At 46.6% G+C, this 23316-nt stretch overlaps 1 protein-coding gene across 2 annotated transcripts in view; it reads left to right on the top strand.

Annotated features, from left to right (window-relative positions):
- LOC146866744 (uncharacterized) overlaps nucleotides 1-23316 on the top strand; it is an 84220-nt gene that overhangs the window by 48938 nt on the left and 11966 nt on the right. Inside the window, exons 6-8 of one of the 2 annotated variants that reach the window (XM_085601114.1) lie at nucleotides 2559-2720; nucleotides 4908-5021; nucleotides 11409-11519. In XM_085601114.1, the coding sequence (XP_085457240.1) occupies nucleotides 2559-2720; nucleotides 4908-5021; nucleotides 11409-11519 (387 nt within the window). The remainder of the gene's footprint in view (nucleotides 1-2558; nucleotides 2721-4907; nucleotides 5022-11408; nucleotides 11520-23316) is intronic. The other variant, XM_085601125.1, reaches the window with a different exon arrangement.

Genomic DNA, 23316 nt, shown 5'->3' with positions numbered 1-23316 from the left:
GACACTGCTATACTGGCCACTGACTCTCCTGTGTTGCCAATGGTGGAGCAGGGCACCGGACTTGCCCGATCACTTGTGCAACTGGGAGGGCTTCAGGTCCCTCACAATAGGTGACTGTTATAGGGATGGGAAATTCCGCACACAAGGCGAAATGATGACAGACTTGCAACTCTCAGAAACGCATTTCCTGTCGCATGGTACAATCTGCAGGACTGCCAGAGACATGTAGGTGGATGGCAAACCACAGATACTCGAAGGGCTTCAGCTATTATTCACGATGGGGGGGGATGCACTAAATTGATATCTTGGTTCTATAAATCTTTCATACATATGACTGGACCTCCACTTGCGGTGACTAAAGACAGATGAGACCTGGGGTGAAACCTCACAAGGAAAGAGTTGGACAGGGTCACTGGCTATAGACAGCGAGTATCCAGAAACGCACAACTAAAAGACACTCAGTTTAATTATCTCCACACCACCTATCTCACCCCCAGATGTCTGAATCGCATATTGAGCGTGGAGATAAATGCATGCCCCTGCTGCTGGGAACTGGGCGCTGACTTTCTACATGGGGTTTGGCAGTGTGCAATTTTATGACAATACCAGCAACAGGTAACCGCCACTCTTAATGAAGTGGCACTCACAGGATTACGGCCCATCCCAGACACGTATATAATGGGCATATTCACCAGAACAGCAGCCAACAGGCCAAATGCCAAATTTTCGACCTGGCCCTAATCCTGGCTAAAAGGTGCATCGTGATGCACTGGAAAGCGACTGTAGCCCCTGCAATAGAGAGGTGGAAACACAACATATGCAAATGGGCCACTGGTGAACACCATGCACTAATGTGAGAGAAGAGACTAGGACTTCAGTGCCACCCTTTTGCAGAACGATGGGGTGACATCCTCATGGCTTTCTCCACCCAAGAGCAGACCCCACTCATTACCCCGCCGCTACACTAATGAATCAGAATCTGCCGCACCTCAACCTGTGCTATTAACACGAGACGCATATGAGCTAGTCATTAACGAACTAACAAGTATCAAGCGAGGCGTAGATGTTGCAGTTCTAGTTTTCTTTTTCTTGTTCACTTAGTTGTTTACAAATGCGTTTATTATGCAATCAATCTGGTATGGAAAAGGTAGAGAATGGTTTTGTAAAAAGGTTGCTAGCTGTCGCCAAGTTCACCAGCAACCTTAAATGCCATACGGAAGCTGGACTAGGGTACGTATGTGACTCAGTGGGGCTCCAACTGCTTTTGCTATGGCTGAAAATTTGGTCTACGGAAGAAACTAAACTGTACTATCCTAGATGATTGTGCAATTAGAAAAGAGTTACAAAATCTAGTGGATTGCATACATACGCCAGGTCTGCGGATGGCTGGATCTAGATGGGCTTATTCTTAATCCCCGTATTTTTTCTTCCAGTTTTTCTAGACAATTGAAAAAATTATTTTTAGCCAAATGTGCAGAGGAAAGAATGTCAAAAAGTGTTGCAACGCTTACAGTTGCTGCCCATGCTCAAACCTGCACTTGTTGCGGTATTGAGCCTTATTTGAGCTGGGTGGGACACCTACGTTTTGGAGCTTTTTACTTATCAGACTTCCTTCTGAATACCATCCATTTCCTTGTAGCGGACCCGTGACACGGCACGTTTTCTGCAAATTTGCCTGTTTGCCCATGTGATGGACAGTCTGCACAATGCACTCTATCCGTTTTTGTAAATGTTCTTCTTTGCTTATTTTACCTCTCCTGAGGAAAGTGAACCATAGACAGTGCAGGGCTGCCATGTTGTTGTTACAAACATTACCATCTGTAGAAATATGTTTGCGATTGCAACTTATATACAGCTATCGATAACCTGCATTCTTTAACTGTTATAAGAATTGTAGCCATTACTGCTATTTTTTTTAATTGATCTTCTATGATTATGGATTTGAATATGCCTCGTATGTATTTTATGTGATTTTATTGTATTGTGTATTTTTATGCTCACTGGATGACCGAATTAGGCAAGATTGACAGCGATGAGTTTATTATGCACTACTCATGAATTTACTAGACTGTGCACTACTGGGCGTTCCGATGTACGGCACCTGTAACCGCTACCAACTGCTCGCCTACTGAATTTGTGATAATGTAACAATGCAGTACTGTGATAAACATGCGATCCTGCTTGGTAAAATCATCTGTTGGAAAAAGCATAATAAACAAAAGTATAATAAATAAAATAAAAAATAAAATATATATGTATGTATGTATATATAGTCTCAAGCAAAACAGTGACTGAATGCTGCTTTGTTTAAAACAAAGTTTGGAATAAATTTGCAGTGAAGACCATAGCTCGCTTCTCCATCTGAACAGTAGTGGACAATGGCTAGTAGTAAGGATCATTTCTTCTGATGTTGCACGAGAAAGCTGGCTGTCCCTGAAGTTGCCTAGAAAATACATTTAGCCATGTTCTTATTCCTCAATATAGCAGGGAGGTTGGCTATGCCTTGTGGAATGTTGCTCTATTTTGTTCTTTTTCTCTGGATTTTAACCTTTCTACAGCATATGCTACTCATGAAGCTAATAAATATGGTTCGTCCAGAACTCAGGCTTGTTCGAAGGGTAGCAAACCAAGCTCCATACTTCATGTAACAAGGGGCTTGAGTCGGCAGCTACACGAACAGAATGAAAGGACGATCAGCCACAATGAGCGCAATCCACAAGGTAAAACAAGTATAAAACTAGAAATTGAAGAATAATCATTAATCGTCTCTAAATTAAAGTTTCAGAAAATATGATTGGAAATGTGGAAGGTGTACTTCAATATTTACTTCTTGCAGAATACCTAGCTGGTTTAGACTCTCCAAAGTTGATTGGAAATGATGTGTACAGAGAATATTTTGTGTGCAGCAGAAAAGGTTAGCAGCTCAGAGTGCATTTATTCTTTGAGGAATGTCACAGAAACCGCACCCGCAGCTGCTGAGACTAACTGTCATTGTTTCGGGTGTCGACCTGAGTAATTAGGATTGCCCAGTTTCTGCTATGGGTGACTGTCATTGTCCTTGCAAACGAAAGCCTATGTATATTCTGTCCATTGGGACAACAACATGCATATCGAGAGAACATTCAAAATGCATTGTGACCCAAAAAAACTGCTTAGGGAGAACCAATATTTGTCTGTATCAGCAGATTGATATTGAATGACCTTCTTAAATCTGCTGGGAGTATATAAAGTCCTTGCTAATACATATGTAGTCAGTCACTTTTGGGAGTAGTGCCATAATACAAATTTTAGCCATGATTGCTATTTTCGTGTATGCCCGATTAATGTAGTGGAAAGATCGCATACAGTGCTAGCCCTACCATGGACAAGATTAATGTGGGAGTGGCCCTGGCAGTGGAATGATGGCACTAATCTTGGTGGGTGCCTGGAGATATTACAAATGGTGCATTGTTATACACCCCCAAACCATGTTTACAGTGTTGTTGAATTAATTCTAATGCGCACTGCCACCTTGTCTGGGTAAAAAATATTGAGTGATCCTCCAATTGAATATTGTTTAAGTTTCTTTTCTCGGAAACCCTAACTATATTGATATGATTTTTGAGGAATCTGTATTGTTCTTAGAACCAAGAAATAACAATAAAACTTCCCCTGTAATTGAAAGAGGTTCTCAGCAAAGCAAAAACCTCTAATGCTACAGCGAGAAGAAGAGACAGGAGAGCAATAACTTAGGAGTCAAGCTATGAATGGAGAGCAGAGTATCCCAAAAAAACAGACCATCCTGTGAACTGTCATTGGGATCAACATGTCATTCTCAGATACACTGGTCTCTGAGCCTACAGCTATTGCAAATGTATTTTGGTTATTCTACCAGACTCTGACTCTGAAACTATGTGGATGACCAGAAGAGTGGAGGGCCTCGCTGATTGAGGAGCTCCTGTAGGAAGGGTTGAACCGGGTTTTTAAAAACAGTAGTTAGCACAGACCAGGGGCATACTACAGGACCCGCTATCTCCCGTAGTGTATGAGTGGGCCCTAGGTCCGAGGGAGCCCCTGAGCCACCTGTTATCTCTGCTGTGAAAATGTCTCTCGGTAGATGGGACCCCTCTGTGTACTTTTCAGGGTGGTTCCTCCTTGGCCAGGCCTTTCCCCCTCAGAGCAATTAGTAGGATTTAGACAGAAACAACTAAATACCAAAACATGAGCTAAATCAAGTAATGGTGATTATAACAGTTCTCTCCAACTCCAGGACCAACTTAGAGTTATGTACAACATACAGGCATACATTCCTTACTAATGTTTATTATAAAGTTTTCACCAAAACCTTACCTGACTGTCTCTTGAGAAGCTTATGCCTGAATTTATCCCACACTCCAGCTACACACCGAATGCAGTCAATATGAAGACATTCATTAATTGGGGGGCAAATTCACACCATGGATAGATCCCAAAAATAATACTCGGTAACTCAAAATCATCCCAGGCAGGTATCTTGGAAATAGCCACTTGCCACCACCAATGAATCCTCAGATTTTGCAAAAACAAGTGTGGCATCCCCTTCACAATTCTAGCCCACCCACCAAATTTGTTTTACATCCAACTGACTGAAGATCTCCTTTATGGACAAACTGCTTAAGATTTGTTCATTAACCTCCACGTAGGATTCTCCCTCTCTTTACCAGAACAATAAATTCACATTTGGTGATGCTCTCCCTTTAGTCAGTAACATTTAAAATACCTTACTGCTTCAGATCAGAAGTATAATCTATATTGTTAAACTGCAAGAATCTGCCTGACTGGGGCACATTGTGCCATGTTTAAAATGTAAATTAATAAATATGTTTATATGTTATAACTACCTGTACTTATAACATCTTTATAACATTGATTTTACCTCACTTTCGCAGGCTATCCGTTTTGCCAAACTGAAGTCTGTTTAAGTGATGAGGACGAACCAGCTTTGGGTCTGAGTATTCATCCTGATGAAGATGCAGAAAGCAGTAGTACAGATTCCAGCTCAGGTAGGTGAGAAATACCTTCTAATAATGGTGTGGCTGGTATTGGTCAATACATAATTTGCAGTAGGTTGCAAAATAATCATACTCCATTCTCCCATGCGCTTGGAGTGATCAGTGTAGCAGGTTGTTGGTGCTAGGTAGGTCAACTTCACTGGAAACAGTAGTTTCCTTCTCGCTGTCTTTTCTAAATCTGACTTGCCCAGAGAGAGTTTGGTGATTTTGGTTTGTAGGGATGTCAAGTAACGTTCCTAAGGTTTGTAGGTACATGTTTCTCAATGCTGGTGTGTGAAAAAATGTAAATGAGTGTGCTTCAAGCCCCTACTCCTTTCAGAGATGGCTTTGACTGGAATTGGGTGTTGCACATGCAGACAACATAACCCGATCCATGTATAATAAACTGATCCAATAGATTAAAATTCCTGAATCAAATTGGATAAACAACAAACAAACATATATGTTGCCCTGGTAATAACTAAGCTAAAAAACAGACCCATAATCGCCATGCTTAGATGTCTTAGGGGGTGCAGCAGTTTAGTGAGTGGGGTATTATGAAGGCATGTGGCCTATTGCTAGCAGAAGGAAATGTGAACTGAGGGTAGGATGCACGTGGATGGCGTAGCAGTCTTCACTCTGCTCTAACCACACTGACAATTGGGAGCCACAGGTATATTTCAAGTCAAACTCGCAATCACACAAGGATTCAGATACAGCCTAGCTTAAAGTCTTGTATCTTGGAGCCAAAGAAAATGAGAAGACAAATATACACAGTCCCTGGCAGGTTGAGGTGCATCATGTCTCTGATGAACTCAGATTAAAAACAGCAGTTCTGGAATGTCTTTGTTCATTGGCTCAGAGCCGGGTCACCTGAGGGCATATGCATTCCTCCCCCACTGCATACATAAGCATATCTTTAGCAGTTCACCAGGAGCAGTGGGTTCCAGCAGCTCCAGCCCATCAGACTCGCAGCACCTGTCTCCTAGACTGGGACGGCCTGTTAGAGGACCTAAGATGTGAGCATACACTTGCTCGATCCCTGAGTGTAGCAGGCGCAGGCTGAAGTAAACTGTAACTGCCCCAGGTTGATGAAAGAAAGAAGGAAGTAGACGGACAGCTAGGATAATACCTTCACTAGTTACTTAAATTATGACATAGGTTCACAAGGATTACCTTATCTTTTATGATATTATTTTAGCACTTAGTTCCATGTTTGTATTACAGCACCTTGAAGTATAGATCCAGCCAGTTTCGGTACTTGTGGGATGAAAAAATACTGAACATTTACGTGAAATGGAAAAAAACATGCGGAAATGAGTGTGTCCCCACCACCTTGCATCTTTTTAGGTTTCTCCTACAGACATCTTTCAACTATCTGTTGTCGAACACCTATTGTGTACAATACAAATGCTTAGGGTGGGCTTTGGATCTGTCCATTACTTACTATTTGTTGGCTTTCTTGTCAATCTTATTTGCTTGCTTCTTATTTGATGACTTTCCTTCCTCTTCTTGTGTTTGTCCCTTCCTAGGAGTGTAGCTACTTTACAATCCCTTTGGTTGAATTGTAGCCTTCTGCAGCTCCACAACAAGGAACTACAATTTCCATTTCTTTCAGCACTTCATATAAATACATGTGTTTTCTTGCCCTTTTCTTTGTCCTTCCTGCCCCTCACATCACTGCCCGTCCATGCTCACCTTGTTGGTACCCTCAAAGCTTGCCCTTTGGTTCCCGTCCTGCTCTGCTTTTCTGTGCCTATTTTTATGGAAACCTGCCCCACCAGCTCCACTGTTAAACCCCACATCATGCCCTCCCTTTGTCCCACCACTTAGAAGTGTTTACTTGGTACAAGTCACCCCCTCCACTGTGGCTTACCACCTCTCCCCATTTTTTGGTCTCGCTGAGCCAGTGCATGCGCTGCTCCGAGACATTTAGTATCGGGGTTTTCAAAGTGCTGCCACAGCAGGCTTTTGGCGGCCTAGCGCTGGCGTTCACGCGAGCGTGCACGCCCACCACCGCCATCTGCCTCCCTTCCAGCGCTTCCCGACTGACCGAGCTTAGCCGTGTATGATTCCCAATGAAGCTCCCGCAGGTGCACATCACCGTCCTAACTCCTCAATTATAATATACGTTTTTCTGTTGTGATGTCATGAATTGATGGATCTTTCATGGTTTATGATGCCACTTAGCACATATTACCGAAAGACATACAAACTTTAATTATTTATGCAACTTCAGTGATTGTTTTTGAGTTAATTACTTGGTGTTTTTTGCTAATTGAGTTCTCAATAGCAACCGTGAGCGCTACCTGCTTTTGGGCATTGCCATATTGCACTCAGGCTTTCCATCTATTACTGTTAATTAAATCCTGACCCTACTCCCCACTAAAGAGCCTCTCACTCTCCCAGACACTCTCTCCCAGACACTCTCTCCCAGACACTCTCTCCCAGACACTCTCTCCCAGACACTCTCTCCCAGACACTCTCTCCCAGACACTCTCTCCCAGACTCTCTCACATACTCTCTCACAGACACTCTCTCACAGACTCTCTCACAGACATTCTCTCACAGACTCTCTCACAGACATTCTCTCACAGACATTCTCTCACAGACTCTCTCTCACAGACTCTCTCACAGACACTCTCTCACAGACTCTCAGACACTATCTCACAGACACTCTTGTAGACACTCTCACAGACACTCTTGTAAACACTCTCACAGACACTCTTGTAGACACTCTCGTAGACACTCTCGTAGACACTCTCACAGACACTCTCTCACAGACACTCTCTCACAGACTCACAGACACTCTCTCACAGACTCACAGACACTCTCTCACAGACACTCTCTCACAGACTCTCTCACAGACACTCTCTCACAGACACTCTCTCGCAGACACTCTCTCGCAGACACTCTCTCGCAGACACTCTCTCGCAGACACTCTCGCAGACACTCTCGCAGACACTCTCGCAGACACTCTCTCACAGACATTCTCTCACAAACACTCTCGTAGACACTCTCACACTCTCACAGACTCTCTCAGATTCTCTCTCACAGACACTCTCGTAGACACTCTCACAGACACTGTGTCACAGACTCTCTCTCACAGACTCTCTCTCACAGACTCTCTCTCACAGACTCTCTCACAGACACTCTCACAGACAGACTTTCACACACTCTCTCACAGACACTCTCTCACAGACTCTCACAGACACTCTCTCACATACTCTCTCACACTCTCACAGACACTCTCGTAGACACTCTCTCACAGACTCTCTCACAGACTCTCTCTCACAGACTCTCTCTCACAGACACTCTCTCACAGACAGACTCTCACAGACTCTCACAGACACTCTCTCACAGACACTCTCTCACAGACACTCTCTCACAGACTCTCTCTCACAGACACACTCTCACAGACAGACTCTCACAGACTCTCACAGACACTCTCTCACAGACACTCTCTCACAGACTCTCTCTCACAGACTCTCTCTCACAGACACTCTCTCACAGACACTCTCTCACAGACAGACTATCACAGACAGACTATCACAGACAGACTCTCACAGACAGACTCACAGACAGACTCTCACAGACACTCTCTCACGGACACTCTCACGGACACTATCTCACGGACACTCACATACTCTCACACTCTCACAGACACTCTCTCACAGACACTCTCTCACAGACACTCTCTCACAGACACTCTCACAGACATTCTCTCAGACACTCTCTCACAGACTCTCACACTCTCACTCTCACAGACTCTCACTCTCACAGACACTCTCACACCCTCACACTTTCTCACAGATACTCTCTCACGGACTGTCTCACGGACTGTCTCACAGACTCTCACAGACACTCTCTCACAGACACTCTCTCAGACCCTCTCTATCAGACCCTCTCTCTCAGACCCTCTCTCTCAGACCCTCTCTCACAGACTCTCACAGACTCTCACATAGACACTCTCACATAGACACTCTCTCATAGACACTCTCATAGACACTCTCATAGACACTCTCATAGACACTCTCTCACAGACTCTCTCTCACAGACACTCTCTCACAGACACTCTCACAGACACTTTCTCACAAACACTCTCACACTCTCTCACAGACACTCTCTCATAGACACTCTCTCACATAAACTCTCTCACAGACTCACAGACTCTCACAAGCACTCTCACAGACTCTTATAGACACTCTCACAGACACTCTCTCACAGACACTTTCTCACAGACACTCTCTCACAGACACTTTCTCACAGACACTCTCTCACAGACACTCTCTCACAGACTCTCTCACAGACTCTCTCACAGACTATCACAGACACTCTCTCGCAGACTCTCTCTCGCAGACTCTCTCTCGCAGACTCTCTCTCGCAGACTCTCTCGCAGACTCTCTCTCACAGACACTCTCACAGACACTCTCACAGACACTCTCACAGACACTCTCTCACAGACACTCTCTCACAGACACCTCTCACAGACACTCTCTCACAGACACTCTCACAGGCTATCACAGACTCACTCTCACAGACTCACTCTCACAGACACTCTCTCACAGACACTCTCACAGACACTCTCACAGACACTCTCTCACAGACTGACACTCTCTCACAGACACTCTCTCAGACTCTCACAGACACTCTCTCAGACTCTCACAGACACTCTCTCAGACTCTCACAGACACTCACAGACACTCTCACAGACACTCTCACACTCACAGACTCACTCTCACAGACTCACTCTCACAGACTCACTCTCACATACTCACTCTCACAGAATGGCTCTCCCACTCTCTCTCACTGAGTGACTCACTCTCACTGAGTGACTCACTCTCACTGAGTGACTCTCTCTCACTGACTGACTCTCTCTCACTGACTGACTCTCTCTCAGTGACTGTCTCTCTCAGTGACTCTCTCACAAACTCTCCCACAGACTCTCTCACTGACTCTCTCTCACTCACTGACTCTCTCACTAACTGACTCTCTCTCACTGACTGACTCTCTCTCACTGACTGACTCTCACTTACTGTCTCTCTCTCTCTCACTGACTCTCTCTCACTGACTGACTCTTTTCACTGACTTACACTCGCTCTCACTGACTGACTGACTCTCGCTAAAACACTGACTTGCTAAAACACTGACTCTTGCTAAAACACTGACTCTCTCCTAAAGATGGACTCTTGCTTAAAGACTGACTCACTCTCACTGACTGACTATCTCACTGACTCACTCTCTTTCACTCACTGACTGACTCTCACTCTCACTGACTGACTCTCTCACTGACTGACTAACTCTCTCACTCTCACTGACTGACGGACTCCGTCACTCACTCTCACTGACTGACCTTCACCCTCCTGTTATTTATGCCCCCCATAACAAAAAAAACACAACAAGTAACCATTGGGACAGGCAGATACAAGTTGCCAGCATTGAAAGGACAAAAAAAACCTCAAGACATTATTTTTAATACTTTTTTAATATGGTCGTTTAGTTGTACATAATGCTTTTTTGGTCATATCTAAGGTAACACAAATGCTTGTGACACTTTTTATTATAACTTTTCAGCATGCTGCAAACGTCTGTACAGCACAGCTTAAAGACATAGGTAAAGTCAATATCTTATAAGTTACCAAAGGCGAGACCTATTGGCTATGCCAATGCTTGTTTTAAATAGATTTCTTGTAGGGCCTGTGAGGTGCAATTTGTTTCCAAACATCTCCTTTGTAAAATAATTCCCTTTTGTACACTTATTAAGTTTTTAGTTCAATGGGTGTCCACCAAAACAAAAATGGCCACACCAATATAATGATTCATACATGTGCATCGGTGGTTACTTGCGTGTATATGTGTGTATATATGATCACGTTGGAGCTGCAGTAGCATCAAGACGCATACATGTGCATGCATTACGATGCATTTATACGTATACTTCATTGCGCTGAGATCTTCCTTTTTTTGCTGATGCTCTTTTTTGCTGATGCTAATGGGTGAGCAACATTGGCAGAAAGGGTTGGAAAAGGTGAGGCCTGTTGGCTTTGCTAGTGCTTGTTTGCCATTTTGTTTCCCATTTTCAGGCCAATTCTCCTCTTCACATTTCACTTGTAAGTGAAATGTCTGGAGATGAAAATATGACATACGCAAAATACCCCTGTCACTCATAATCGCAATTTGATTGCCAATTCCACGTGCTGGCTAAATCGGAATTATGACTAAACTGGTAATGGGTCTCTTAGAAGTTTAAAACTTTGCCTAACCCTGACAAGACTTCTTCTCTGAATTGTATGTGATACAGTTTGTTTCCAGGCCCAAATCATAGAATATCATTTTTCTTAATACTATGTTCTACCATATTTAACTTGGCTTGAAATTCACCTTTTAATTTGAAAACAGGACTCCTGGTTATCCCTGATGATGATACAGTAAACATAAAAGAAGAAGAGGATATCTATTTTGTGGATCACAAGGACAGTGAAAGATTAGAAGGCATCAGTAATCTGCCAGGTAACGTTTTAAAACATACTATTTTTGAGCTGAAAGAATGATCATTGCCGAGGTAAGGCCACGCATTGCACTTGTAGATGTACAGATGCTTATATTTCTAATGGATACTTCTAACCACTGATTCCTCATCTTGTGAATATTCCCCAGGCATCAGACTGGAGCCGGAAACATTTTGAGCAGTAGTCTCTTTATGGGATATGGTGGCCAAAATTCTTCCAGATGTTCTGCACGACCCTCAGAATCCCTAACCCAAGCTATCCAGGATGGACGTCACACTGTGAAGTTGGACACCAACTACTGCTTAGGTTGGGTTATTGGCACCAGTGTTGCACTTCGACACCGCACTTCGATAAGTTCCACAGGTTTCTCGGAAGATGTCCTGACATCTTTAATGGCCATGACATTTGTTGCTCTCACCTTTTTGGTGCAAAACTGACTTTGCCCTGGAACAGTTTAAGGGCAACAGGGTCACAGAACGTTACTTGGGGCTGCCTACCCTCCTCGTGTAATTCGATAAGCAATTACGCCCCCTCTGTGGCAACGGTAGGGGTTACCAGTATCGCCAACGTCCCACCCCACCGCCAACCCAGCAGGTCTCCCATCCTTTTCATGGCTGAGGTTGTGGCTAACAAAGACAACTCCAACAGCATTAGGGACAAGGTCCAGCTCAGTCACCTGGCTCTCCAACAGCCAGAGCTGCAAAATGTATTTAGTAAGCCCTTCCCTACACACAGCCACCCTGTTGTAGGCAGGATCTGACATTTCTTCCAAGGGTGGCAAGCTATTATTTCAGACAAGGGGGTCCTCCAGAGTGTCCAGTGAGCTAGGCTATTCCATTTCTTTTCATGCTGCATCATCTTCCACCACCATCAGGGCAGCTGACAGCGGACCCACCTTCCGTCTTGGAGCAGAAAGTGCTAGACCTTTTGGACAAAAAGCCCTTAGAGAGGGTTTTGCAGCATGAATCCTTTTTGGATTCACACGCTGTGCATTATTCCACCATCTAGTGGTTGGGTCCGGAACCATGTTGTTTTTTTGTGTTTTTTGTTGTTGTTGTGGGTATCGTTGACCACCATTTGGTGGTATGTCAGTCTCGTGTGTGATGTCAGACAGCACCCCAGAAGTTGCTGTGCATGGTAGCCATCTTCAGAATCTTTTCTTTGCTGTTGGGTCTGGAAGTACGATGGAGGATCTCCAAAGAACCACAAACCTATGAGAAAAAGAAACGAGCACAAAAAAATCACCGAAAAACTCTGAAGGCCACAAGAAGATTTAAGGAATGGAAAAGGGGCACCTTCTTGACCCCGATGGTGGCACACTACCGGTAATACCCACATAGCTGGAGAATAAAGAGGGGAGAGGCAGTAAAGGGTCATGGAAAATATCCCCTATAAGTTCTGCCCCAAATGCCACACAAATCCGATAGAGACTATTAGCTGTAGATTCCTTACCGTAGAATTTCCCCCAGGCGTCAGTCTGGATCTGGAGATTTTTCAACAGCAGTACCCCTGCACATCATCAGGTGGCGTCGGTCGGCTCCGCATCCGTCGTCGGCATCGTGGGCACTGTAATGACATTGAGAGACCTATATAGACACTGCCCACATTCCCTGACAATAGTTCTTTCTTTTTCCGCGCCAGCCTAAGCACAGATCCGAAGAGAGCTACCCCTTAACCATTTTTTGACTAGCCTTTTTCGACTTTTGTCGGCTTCTTTTTCGAGTCTTGGACTCCTGGTGCCTCAAAGATGTCCTAGCATATGACCGGCTTCAAGCCCTGCGGCTCCTGCCACCGGATGATGTCCATGACGGATCCGCACCTTATGTGCCTCTGTTGCCTGGAGCGCGACTGTGACCCATAGTCATGCTCCGAGTGCTGGGCCATGAATCCGAAGGCTTTGTGGGAGCAGTCCCGAAAGCTGTTGGAGGCCCGGCGCGCGGCACTGTGTCGCTTCTGTTCTCGTTTGAGAGGAAGGTCCCAAGAACGGTCGCTGAGCCCGCACTCCTCATCGCATTCCAAGTCGTCGGGGAGGTCAGGTAAGCACAAGAAGAAGTTGAAGAAGCACAGGCATTTTTTTACTTTACCCTGTCGGTTGGCTGACGCAGGTCTCTAAGCGTCATCACTCGAAAGCTCCATCCCCGGAGACTCCTTCTGAGACGACTCTGCGCTTCCCTGCTCTTCCCAGAGCATCCCTTGCCCAGATTCAAAAGGTTTATGAGGCCCTGTACTTCATTTTTTGGCAGCCTGGCTCTTTTGGTGTGCCTTCGGGCCCTGTGGAATCGGTTTGGGGCCTTAGGCCTTCAATATCGGCGGCTTCGGCCCCAACTCTGGAGGGCACTTGTGGATCCGGAACAATGTTGGTCGATCTTACTCGACCTTCCCCTACGTCAGCCCCGGCGGCGACGCTCCCGACGTTGACCGTGCCCCCGGTCGGCATCAACCCATCCTCAACCACGATGTGGACACGGAACCGTATCGATGTCGATTCTGACCCCGGTAGTGACGTTTATCTCTGTGTTCATCCCAGGTGTGGATTTTGTGCCAAGAGGTGGGGAAGAGGAATGGGATGGGCAGCTGGACCCTTTAACTGACCAGCTTGAAGAACCTATGAACTGGCAGATGGACCTGGGTTAGGCCAGTGGTTTGGACACTTTCCCTGACACTGGCTTACTTTCTCCCCCTACCGTGGCTATGGAGGAGGGAGTTTCCTACGCCGTGGTGGTGAGAAGGGTGTCCAAGGTCCGTGGCCTCGAGCTCCCTTTAGAGGCAGGCAGGACTAACCTCCTGGCAGAGGTGCTTCAGCGGCTACCACTTCAGAACCCCTTTTACTCTTAATTGAAGCCCTCACCGATGTCCTTCTGGTCACTTGGTCCAAGCCCAGCACAAGGGCTCTTGTGGACAGGATAATTGCCCACCACCACTGCCCCGCTCCGGATGACCCAGCGTTCCTCAAGCAACATCCCTCCCCTGAGAGCTTGGTTGTCCAAGTCTCATCTTCAAAGGGCGCATTCCCTTCTGCACCCTCAGATAGGTAATCCAAGTAGGGGGACCATCTTGGGAAGAGGATGTTTTCTTCTTCCAGCTTGGCATTGCAGTTGGTGAATACAGCTTGCCACTTGGGCAATACTCCCATACCATCTGGGATACGGTTGCACAGGTGCTGCCTCGGTGCCCGGAGGAGGCCCGGGCTGTTCTCTCCCAGGCAGTTGCGGATGGGAGAGATGCTGCCAAATTTACCATACGTTGTGGACTGAACACCACCGACTCACTGAGCAGAACGGTTGCCTCGTTAGTAGCATTCAGACGCTACGGCTGGTTGAGGACTTCTAGCTTTTCAGGGGATGTTCAAACTACCTTGGTGGACATGCCCTTTGATGGCACTCACTTTTTTGGCAACAAGGCAGACTCAGTGCTTGAGCACTTCAAGGATTCTTGAGCCACAGCCAGATCCTTGGGCTTCACGACTACCTCCAGTCCACCAAGTCCTGCACCCCTCATCAGCCAGGCTAGCTCGAATCAAGTGGCACAACAAGCAAGGGACCCACGTCTGGACATACCCTTTGCCACCTTGGGCAAACATAGCAAACACAACAAGCTGATGGACGGAGTGCTGAAACTTTTCAACCACTCACCTCCAGTCACAGATCTGGGTTTAATCCATTGTTCTTTTGCTCACTATGCCACCCCAGTTTGGACCCAGCCATATGCAAATCAGTCTCGACCCTGTTCTCATCAGAACAATTCAGCCCGAACTGCCAGGCCAGGTCTTCACTGAACCGGAAACAAGAATCCTGGGACAGGTGCTTGTTTCTGGTCCATGGAGGATTAAATCAAGATCTGTTACAGGGAGTGAGTGGTTGAAAAGTTTCAGCACTCCATCCATCATCTTGTGTTTGCTGTGTTTGCCCAAAGTGGCCAAGGGTATGCCCAGAAGTGGGTCTCTTGCTCGCTGTACCTCTGGATTCAAGCTAGCCTGGCTAATGAGGGGTGAAAACCTGAAACCGGTCCTAGGATGCTTGTTTCTGGTCCAGGGAGGACCTGGCCTGGCTTGGCCTGGCAGTTCGGGCTGGAATATTTCCACGAGGAATAAGGTCAAGACTGATTTGCATATGACTGGGTCCAAACTGGGGTGGCATAGTGAGGAAATGATCGATGGATTAAACCCAGATCTGTGACTTGGGGGTGAGTGGTTGAAAAGTTTCAGCACTCCGTCCTTCATCTTGTTGTGTTTCCTAATACAGGAACCATACCTGCAAATCCACAAGAGTAAGGTAGTCCTCCGAATGAATCCACAGTTCCTACCAAAGGTGTTATCTCAATTCCACGTCAACCAAAGCATACAACTTCCAAGAACCAAAACACAAGCCGAGAACGCCCTACACACACTGGATGCGTGGAGGGCACTGATGTGCTACCAACAGGAAACAAAGGGTTTTCGTAATGGAAACCAATTATTCATCTCCTTTTCGCAGATCAAGCAAGGGATCACCAAGGGAACAATTTCATGATGGATCGTAGAGGCAATACAAACCTGCAACAATAGAGCAGGAAAAACATTATCTGTGTGCCCCAAATCACACTCAACCAGGAAAAAGGGTGCTACGCTCAAATTCCTTGCAGACATACCCATTGACGAAATCTGCATGGCAGCAACTTGGTCATCTCCACACACCTTCACAAAACACTACTGTGTGGACATCAAAATTAACAAGGAAGCACATGTGGGACAGAAAGTACTACAACACGTGTTTGCTAACACATCCAGACTTCAACCCAACCATCCCAAGGAACAAGATACCGCTACATAATCTGATATACAGCATGCAAATTCAGAAAAGGATTCATGCTGCAAAAGAAATTGTTACTTACCATTAGGAGTAGTTTTGCAGCTTGAAGAATGTTCTGGATTCTCATGCAACCCACCCACTGCCCCAGAAATTGGAGAAGAAGCAAACCGGTGGGAAGAACAATACCTTATTAAAAAATAAAAATGGAAATACAGAAAAAGAGAAAAAAGTATTTGAAGATGACGACTACGAACAGGAACCTCCGCAGCAACGTCTGACATCACACAAGGGATAGACTTACCACCAAATGGTGGTCAACAAAACCCTCAACAACAAGAAAGGAAAAAACAAACATGTTTCCAATCCCAACCACCAGATGGTGGAACAATGCACAGCATGTTAATCCAGAAAATTCTTCAAGTTGCAAAACTACTCCTACTAGTAAGTTATCATTTTGTTCCGGTATCGTAAGTAGGGGCTGAGTGGTACTCCCGCTATTTCCTGGTGCTGAAGGAAGACAGAGGCCTTCATCCTATTTTACATCTCCACCCTCTTAATTCCTTCCTGCGAAAGAGCAAAAGCTGGATGCTCACTTTAGAGACTGGATTGGAGCGTTAGACCTGCAGGATGCTTATTTTCCCATCCCCATCCTGCAGACCCACAGGTGCTATCTAGGGTTCACGGTGGGCCAGGAAAATTTTCAGTTTGCATTGCTCCATTTAGGACTCACTAGTGCCTCTTGGGTGTTCACAAAAGTGATGGCCAGGGTCACAGCACATCTTCGGAGGCCAAACATCCTAGTCTTACCCTATATCAACAAATGGTTTTTGAAGGCGGGCTCGCATAAGGCAGTCATCAGCCACCTCCACATGATTGCAAACCTTCTTACATCGTTGGGGTTCACTATCAGCATACTAAAGTCACACCTGACTCCTTCACGGAAACTCCCATTATTTGGAGCTATTTTGGATACAGTAAAATTCCATGCCTTTTTCCTGGAGCGGAGAATCCGGAACATTTGGGCTGTAATCCCAATGTTTCCACCCCTTGTCTCGGATCTCAGTAAGAATGACTCTGAGGCTGCTGGGATTGCTGGCCTTGTGCATCCTGCGAGCGAAGCATGTGTGCTCTGCAGTGGGATCTAAACTACCAGTGGGCACAGCAGCAGGGAAATCGGTCCCATTGTATCCAGATTTCAGAGGAGACTGCAAAAGACCTGAAATGGTGGCTACTGGGCCGCGATTGGGTCAGCAGACCCATGTCCTTACCACATCCTGATTTGACCGTGGTGACTGATGCATCATTTTTGTTTGGGTAGGCCATCCAGGAAAGGTGTACATCAAAGGATTCTGATCTCTGGCTGAGGGCCCCATTCTCCATCTGTCAAGTGGTGTTGCAGGTGATTCACTTGGTGCCCACATCCCAGGGAGGCTGGTACACCACCACCTCCATGTCATGACATGTCATAACAAGCAGGGCGGGTTTGAGTCTTGGGTTCTGTTCCAGGAGTCTTTATGTGTCTGAAAGTGTGTGGCCCACCAGGGGATTTCCCTGTTGGTGAGCCACCTGGCAAGATGTCTAAACATCTGGGTGGACAAACAAAGCCACCAATGCCTAGTGAACCTAAGAATGGGCAGAACCCTGGCTCGATCTTTCCGCTTCTGCAGAGAATGTGGAATGTCAGCACTTTTGTATGCAGGACTTCCCAAGAAAGTTCTCTCTTGGAGATGCAGTCTGCCTAGAGTGGAGCTTAGGACTCTTAACTACCTTCCTGCTACTACCACTCCTGCCCAAAGTTATGAAGACTATCAAGAGCCACTGGACTTAAGCCATCCTAGTGGCACTGGATTGGGCCATAGAGTGTGGTACCCAGAACTTCTTGGCATGAGCATCTGTCATTCGATCAAGTTGCCACTTCTGGAGAACCTTCTGTCTCAGAAGCAGGTGAGGATCTTGTATTCGGGTCTGCACAATCTGCATCTCAATGTGTGGAGATTGAGTGGCAGCAGCTGACTGCATTTGACCTTCTCCCTAAGGTTGTTGATGTCATCTAGGCATAAAGGTGTCCATCTACAAAATCAGTGTATGCCAGCTGTTGGCACAAATATGTGGCTTCGTGTGCGTGTGTGTGTGCGTGTGTGCGTGTGTGTGTGTGTGTGTGTGTGTGTGTGTGTGTGTAATTTCATATAGTTGATCGGTGGGAACACCTGGGCAATGCCTGACTATGTTGGCAGTGCTTGCCCATGTGATCGTGTCAAGATACCCGATATTCACCATGGGGTAGGCAGGCCTATGATTGTTCTGTTTTACCCATTGACTACCGTACAGTCTGAAAGGCCAGCCTACAGCTGCCATTCAAAGAAGCTACTTGCTAGTGTCTTGTCCACCTTATGTTGTCTTAGCTGACTTCAGGTACACCTCAAACAATAAAGAAAGGGCAGTGAGACTCTGCACCATCCTGCTCTCACTGCTCATTATGTTGGAATAATTTTCATTTTTCTTGACTATGATCAGTAGTTACTCTCCCTTTCTGCAATGGTCTGTTGGTTAATTGTGGATGTATTACGTTACAGGTAAGGATTAGCTATGATCTGCTTCACTCTATAAGGTGGTCTCTCTCTCTCTCTCTTCCTTCATGCCTAAGATAACTATCGCAGCATTTAAATCTGTTGAAGATTTTCCCAGGGCTTTAGTCGGTAGACTCCAAATAAGATTAAAAAAGTCAATATGTGAGTGAATGAAAGCATTTGCTACCAAGATCTTCATAGAGCCCTTTAAAAATGTAGGATTTGGTGAAGGCACCAAGATGAAAGATGTATGCTTTGGTGACATAGGAAATCTGAGCATATACAAACAGAGCTAGAGACAAGGTCTAGCTTAAGCAAGACTCCCAAATGCCTAAGTACAGAAGAGTGTTGCAGTGAAGTGCACATTGGTGTGGCCAAAAAGCTGGAGTCCCAATAGTTGATTCCATTTTGTTTGACAAATCTTAGATTTGGATGAGTTCTCCTTGGAATGGTTCACTTTCATGCACTACTAGGTCAGTTCCAGAGTCTGGTGGAGGCTTTAGTCCCTTCAAGCCCTATCCCAACAGCAGATGAGTCAGGGAGACAAGCTATATGTTGAACATCAAGCGGGAGAACACCGAGCCTCGCGACACAGAAGACTGTGGGTTACCAGTTGTATGGCAGCTTATTAAAATAATGGTCAAGTTTTGTCCAAGTTGCTGCACAAATATATTTACTGTGTGGTGTTATTCTCAATTTACAAAGTTTTCGCAAAGTTCTGCTAAGTCCAATACACTAGGATCAACACCCAAACAATGCCCAATGTCAAGGCACAAGAAAGGTTATGCATTGAAAGACCTTCCTCTAATGTAGTCTGGCTTGAGAGTGCTGCACACTGACTCTGTGGGTCTGAAATTCCTCAACTTCGAAGTACCACTGTTACGAAAACACTTGATGGGGGCATAGCTTCAGGGGGTATTTGGGGTGTGACACCCCCCAAATAAATGTATTCTTGACTTTGAGTTGGGTCTGCTAAGCCTAGAGTCAGGTCTGCTTAGCCTTCATCGGTTTTTTTGTCAAGAATGAAAGACAAAACAGTGTCATTTGGTGTAAATCAAGAGAGAGACCGTGATATACATCTGGTTGCTGAATTTCAAAATCTGCAACCAGATTACCTGGAATCAATAACGACTTCCCTGCTTGTCCAAATTGTGTGGTGTTAGGCAAAATGTTTTATTTCACAGAACCTCTTATGTCTTTATTATCACATATGAGAGCACTTTTAAATACCCGAATTCAGGATATGTGAAGTACAAAACCTCTTGTGTCTAAATTAACAGGCCTTAATGTTGCTCCATCTATAATAAAAATCTCGGCCACATTTAGCGTTGACATGACTCATGACTTGCCTTAAAGTTCACTAATGGCATTGTCATGGGGAGGAGAGGAGCGAGTCATTAATGTTTCTGAGTTCATGTTTAAAAATGTAAATTTAATAAATCTCTGCCTAAGCAGTGATATGATCTGATGTACTAAGGTAAAACGCTTCCATATGTTATGTTATGTTTTGAATTTCGAAGGGATTATATCAGGTTTTTAAATTATGTTTGTTGACGATATGCATGCCAAGCTTTTTTATGGCTTGGCTTATGCATGGACTTTTAGACCCAAGCCAGAATCTTGGCTCTGCTTGCTCAATTAAATGTATTGCGCTCCCACCTCTATTTACAACAGGGGCTTAGTACATGGGACTGATAGTCACTTGCTAAAATGTCTGTAAAAGGCAAGATTGAAAACATGGAGCCCTGCCCACACAAACTGATTTAACAACTCTACCGTCAAGGCTTCTAATAGCAGAGACAGAGAAGTGTATGTGCTGTGAAATTACATTTAAGATAAGTGATCCCAGGGCAGAGATTTCAAGCCGTTGTCTTGTACACGACCGTACTCATGAATTCCCAAGGAAAACTACCAGGCTCAAGTGAGAGAGGCTGGGGCATAGCTTCAGGGGGTGTTTGAGGTGCGACACCTCCCAAATACATTCTTGGCTTGGTAGTTGGATTTGAAGCCCTGAGTTGGGGCTGTGTTGGTTTTTCTTTTTATTCACATTTCACTAAGAGCTTTTAACTTGGTCAATTTTGGGAACGGAAACTTAAATATATGACTAAGACTGGTTTACCAAACAAAATGGTAAATCTACACACATAAAATAACTCCTTGAATGAGTGCAAGTTTACTAAGTTTTGGAATTCGCAAACACTGGCAGTAGTAGACTTGGAAAGCTGCTACATTCTCAGGTTTCCAGGCATGCTACTGGCAATGAAACTCCTAAAGGGTGATTGGATAAATGCTTGCAAATAGTCTAACCAGTAGCAATTGCTCTGGGTTGCATTCCAGCCCTCTGTTTTCACTCACTGTGCAACACTAGACAGGGGCCCACCTAATGCAAATCAGTACTGACCCTGTTTGACATAGAAACAGCCCACCCCAAACCTTGGTCATCTCACCTCTCCACCCTGAAGCCAAATGCTCTTTTAGTTAGGAAATTTGAGATTCACACCGCACAAATCTAATTGACTAGACTACACCACTGACACTTGGGGTTGATGACCAGCAACAGGATTGTCTCTGTAGTGGTCTCTAGTGCACTGTGGGTTGCTGGTACATTGTAACAGAGCAGGAGCAGAGATAAGAAGCTCCCACTTGCTGAATATCCATTGTTGGTAGATGGGCACCACCCGGCTTTTGTCGTTTATATACTTTCCACCCTCAAGATTTCCACTGAACCTTTCACAAGAGGATTGCAATACACTGTGCTCTCACCGAATGCTGGGGAAGTCTTGACCTGCAGGCTGAGTTTTGAATGCACGCTTTCTGCACAGCATGGTAAATGTGCCTCGTGATCCTCTCCTTTGCACACAGCTTGTTTGGCTGCACTGGAGTTGACTTAAAAGTTTGCTGCTCGCTGAACCTGCCACGGACTGAGGAATACCTTGGAGCTGGTCTCTATCCTGTTGCTGGACCGGAGGGGAAGTCGCGCTGCCTGCGGAGAGGCCGCTGCGGAGCCCGTGAGACCGGGACTGCGAGGACCAGGGTGCTCTCTGACAACCTTACTCGGCACACCTGGTGTCTCTTCCCGGTCCCGCCCCTATTGCCTACATCACTCCTCGCGGCCCCCGCTTCGCGGGTGCCGCTCGCTGAACCTGCCACGGACTGAGGAATACCTTGGAGCTGGTCTCTATCCTGTTGCTGGACCGGAGGGGAAGTCGCGCTGCCTGCGGAGAGGCCGCTGCGGAGCTCGTGAGACCGGGACTGCGAGGACCAGGGTGCTCTCTGACAACCTTACTCGGCACACCTGGTGTCTCTTCCCGGTCCCGCCCCTATTGCCTACATCACTCCTCGCGGCCCCCGCTTCGCGGGAGCCGCTCGCTGAACCTGCCACGGACTGAGGAATACCTTGGTGCTGGTCTCTATCCTGTTGCTGGACCGGAGGGGAAGTCGCGCTGCCTGCGGAGAGGCCGCTGCGGAGCTCGTGAGACCGGGACTGCGAGGACCAGGGTGCTCTCTGACAACCTTACTCGGCACACCTGGTGTCTCTTCCCGGTCCCGCCCCTATTGCCTACATCACTCCTCGCGGCCCCCGCTTCGCGGGTGCCGCTCGCTGAACCTGCCACGGACTGAGGAATACCTTGGAGCTGGTCTCTATCCTGTTGCTGGACCGGAGGGGAAGTCGCGCTGCCTGCGGAGAGGCCGCTGCGGAGCTCGTGAGACCGGGACTGCGAGGACCAGGGTGCTCTCTGACAACCTTACTCGGCACACCTGGTGTCTCTTCCCGGTCCCGCCCCTATTGCCTACATCACTCCTCGCGGCCCCCGCTTCGCGGGTGCCGCTCGCTGAACCTGCCACGGACTGAGGAATACCTTGGTGCTGGTCTCTATCCTGTTGCTGGACCGGAGGGGAAGTCGCGCTGCCTGCGGAGAGGCCGCTGCGGAGCTCGTGAGACCGGGACTGCGAGGACCAGGGTGCTCTCTGACAACCTTACTCGGCACACCTGGTGTCTCTTCCCGGTCCCGCCCCTATTGCCTACATCACTCCTCGCGGCCCCCGCTTCGCGGGTGCCGCTCGCTGAACCTGCCACGGACTGAGGAATACCTTGGAGCTGGTCTCTATCCTGTTGCTGGACCGGAGGGGAAGTCGCGCTGCCTGCGGAGAGGCCGCTGCGGAGCTCGTGAGACCGGGACTGCGAGGACCAGGGTGCTCTCTGACAACCTTACTCGGCACACCTGGTGTCTCTTCCCGGTCCCGCCCCTTTATCGACCCCTCCCCCCAGTTTAAGCCTATTCCCCGAACGCGCCAGCGGAACGCGCCCGGAGCGAAGACCGGGCAAAGAGCGGGCCGTTTGAGGCCGTTCGAGTACGGACGAGGGAGGGCGTGGGGCACTCCAGCGTGTCCGCAATCCACCACATATCAGGTGCCGTCGGTGACATTATGACCACGAGAGAAA

The sequence above is a fragment of the Triturus cristatus genome, chromosome 1_2, assembly GCF_964204655.1.
Source record: "Triturus cristatus chromosome 1_2, aTriCri1.1, whole genome shotgun sequence".
Classification (NCBI taxonomy): Eukaryota; Metazoa; Chordata; class Amphibia; order Caudata; family Salamandridae; genus Triturus; species Triturus cristatus.
The sequence above is the reverse complement of the archived record's forward strand: the minus strand, read 5'-3'. Positions and strand labels throughout refer to the sequence as shown.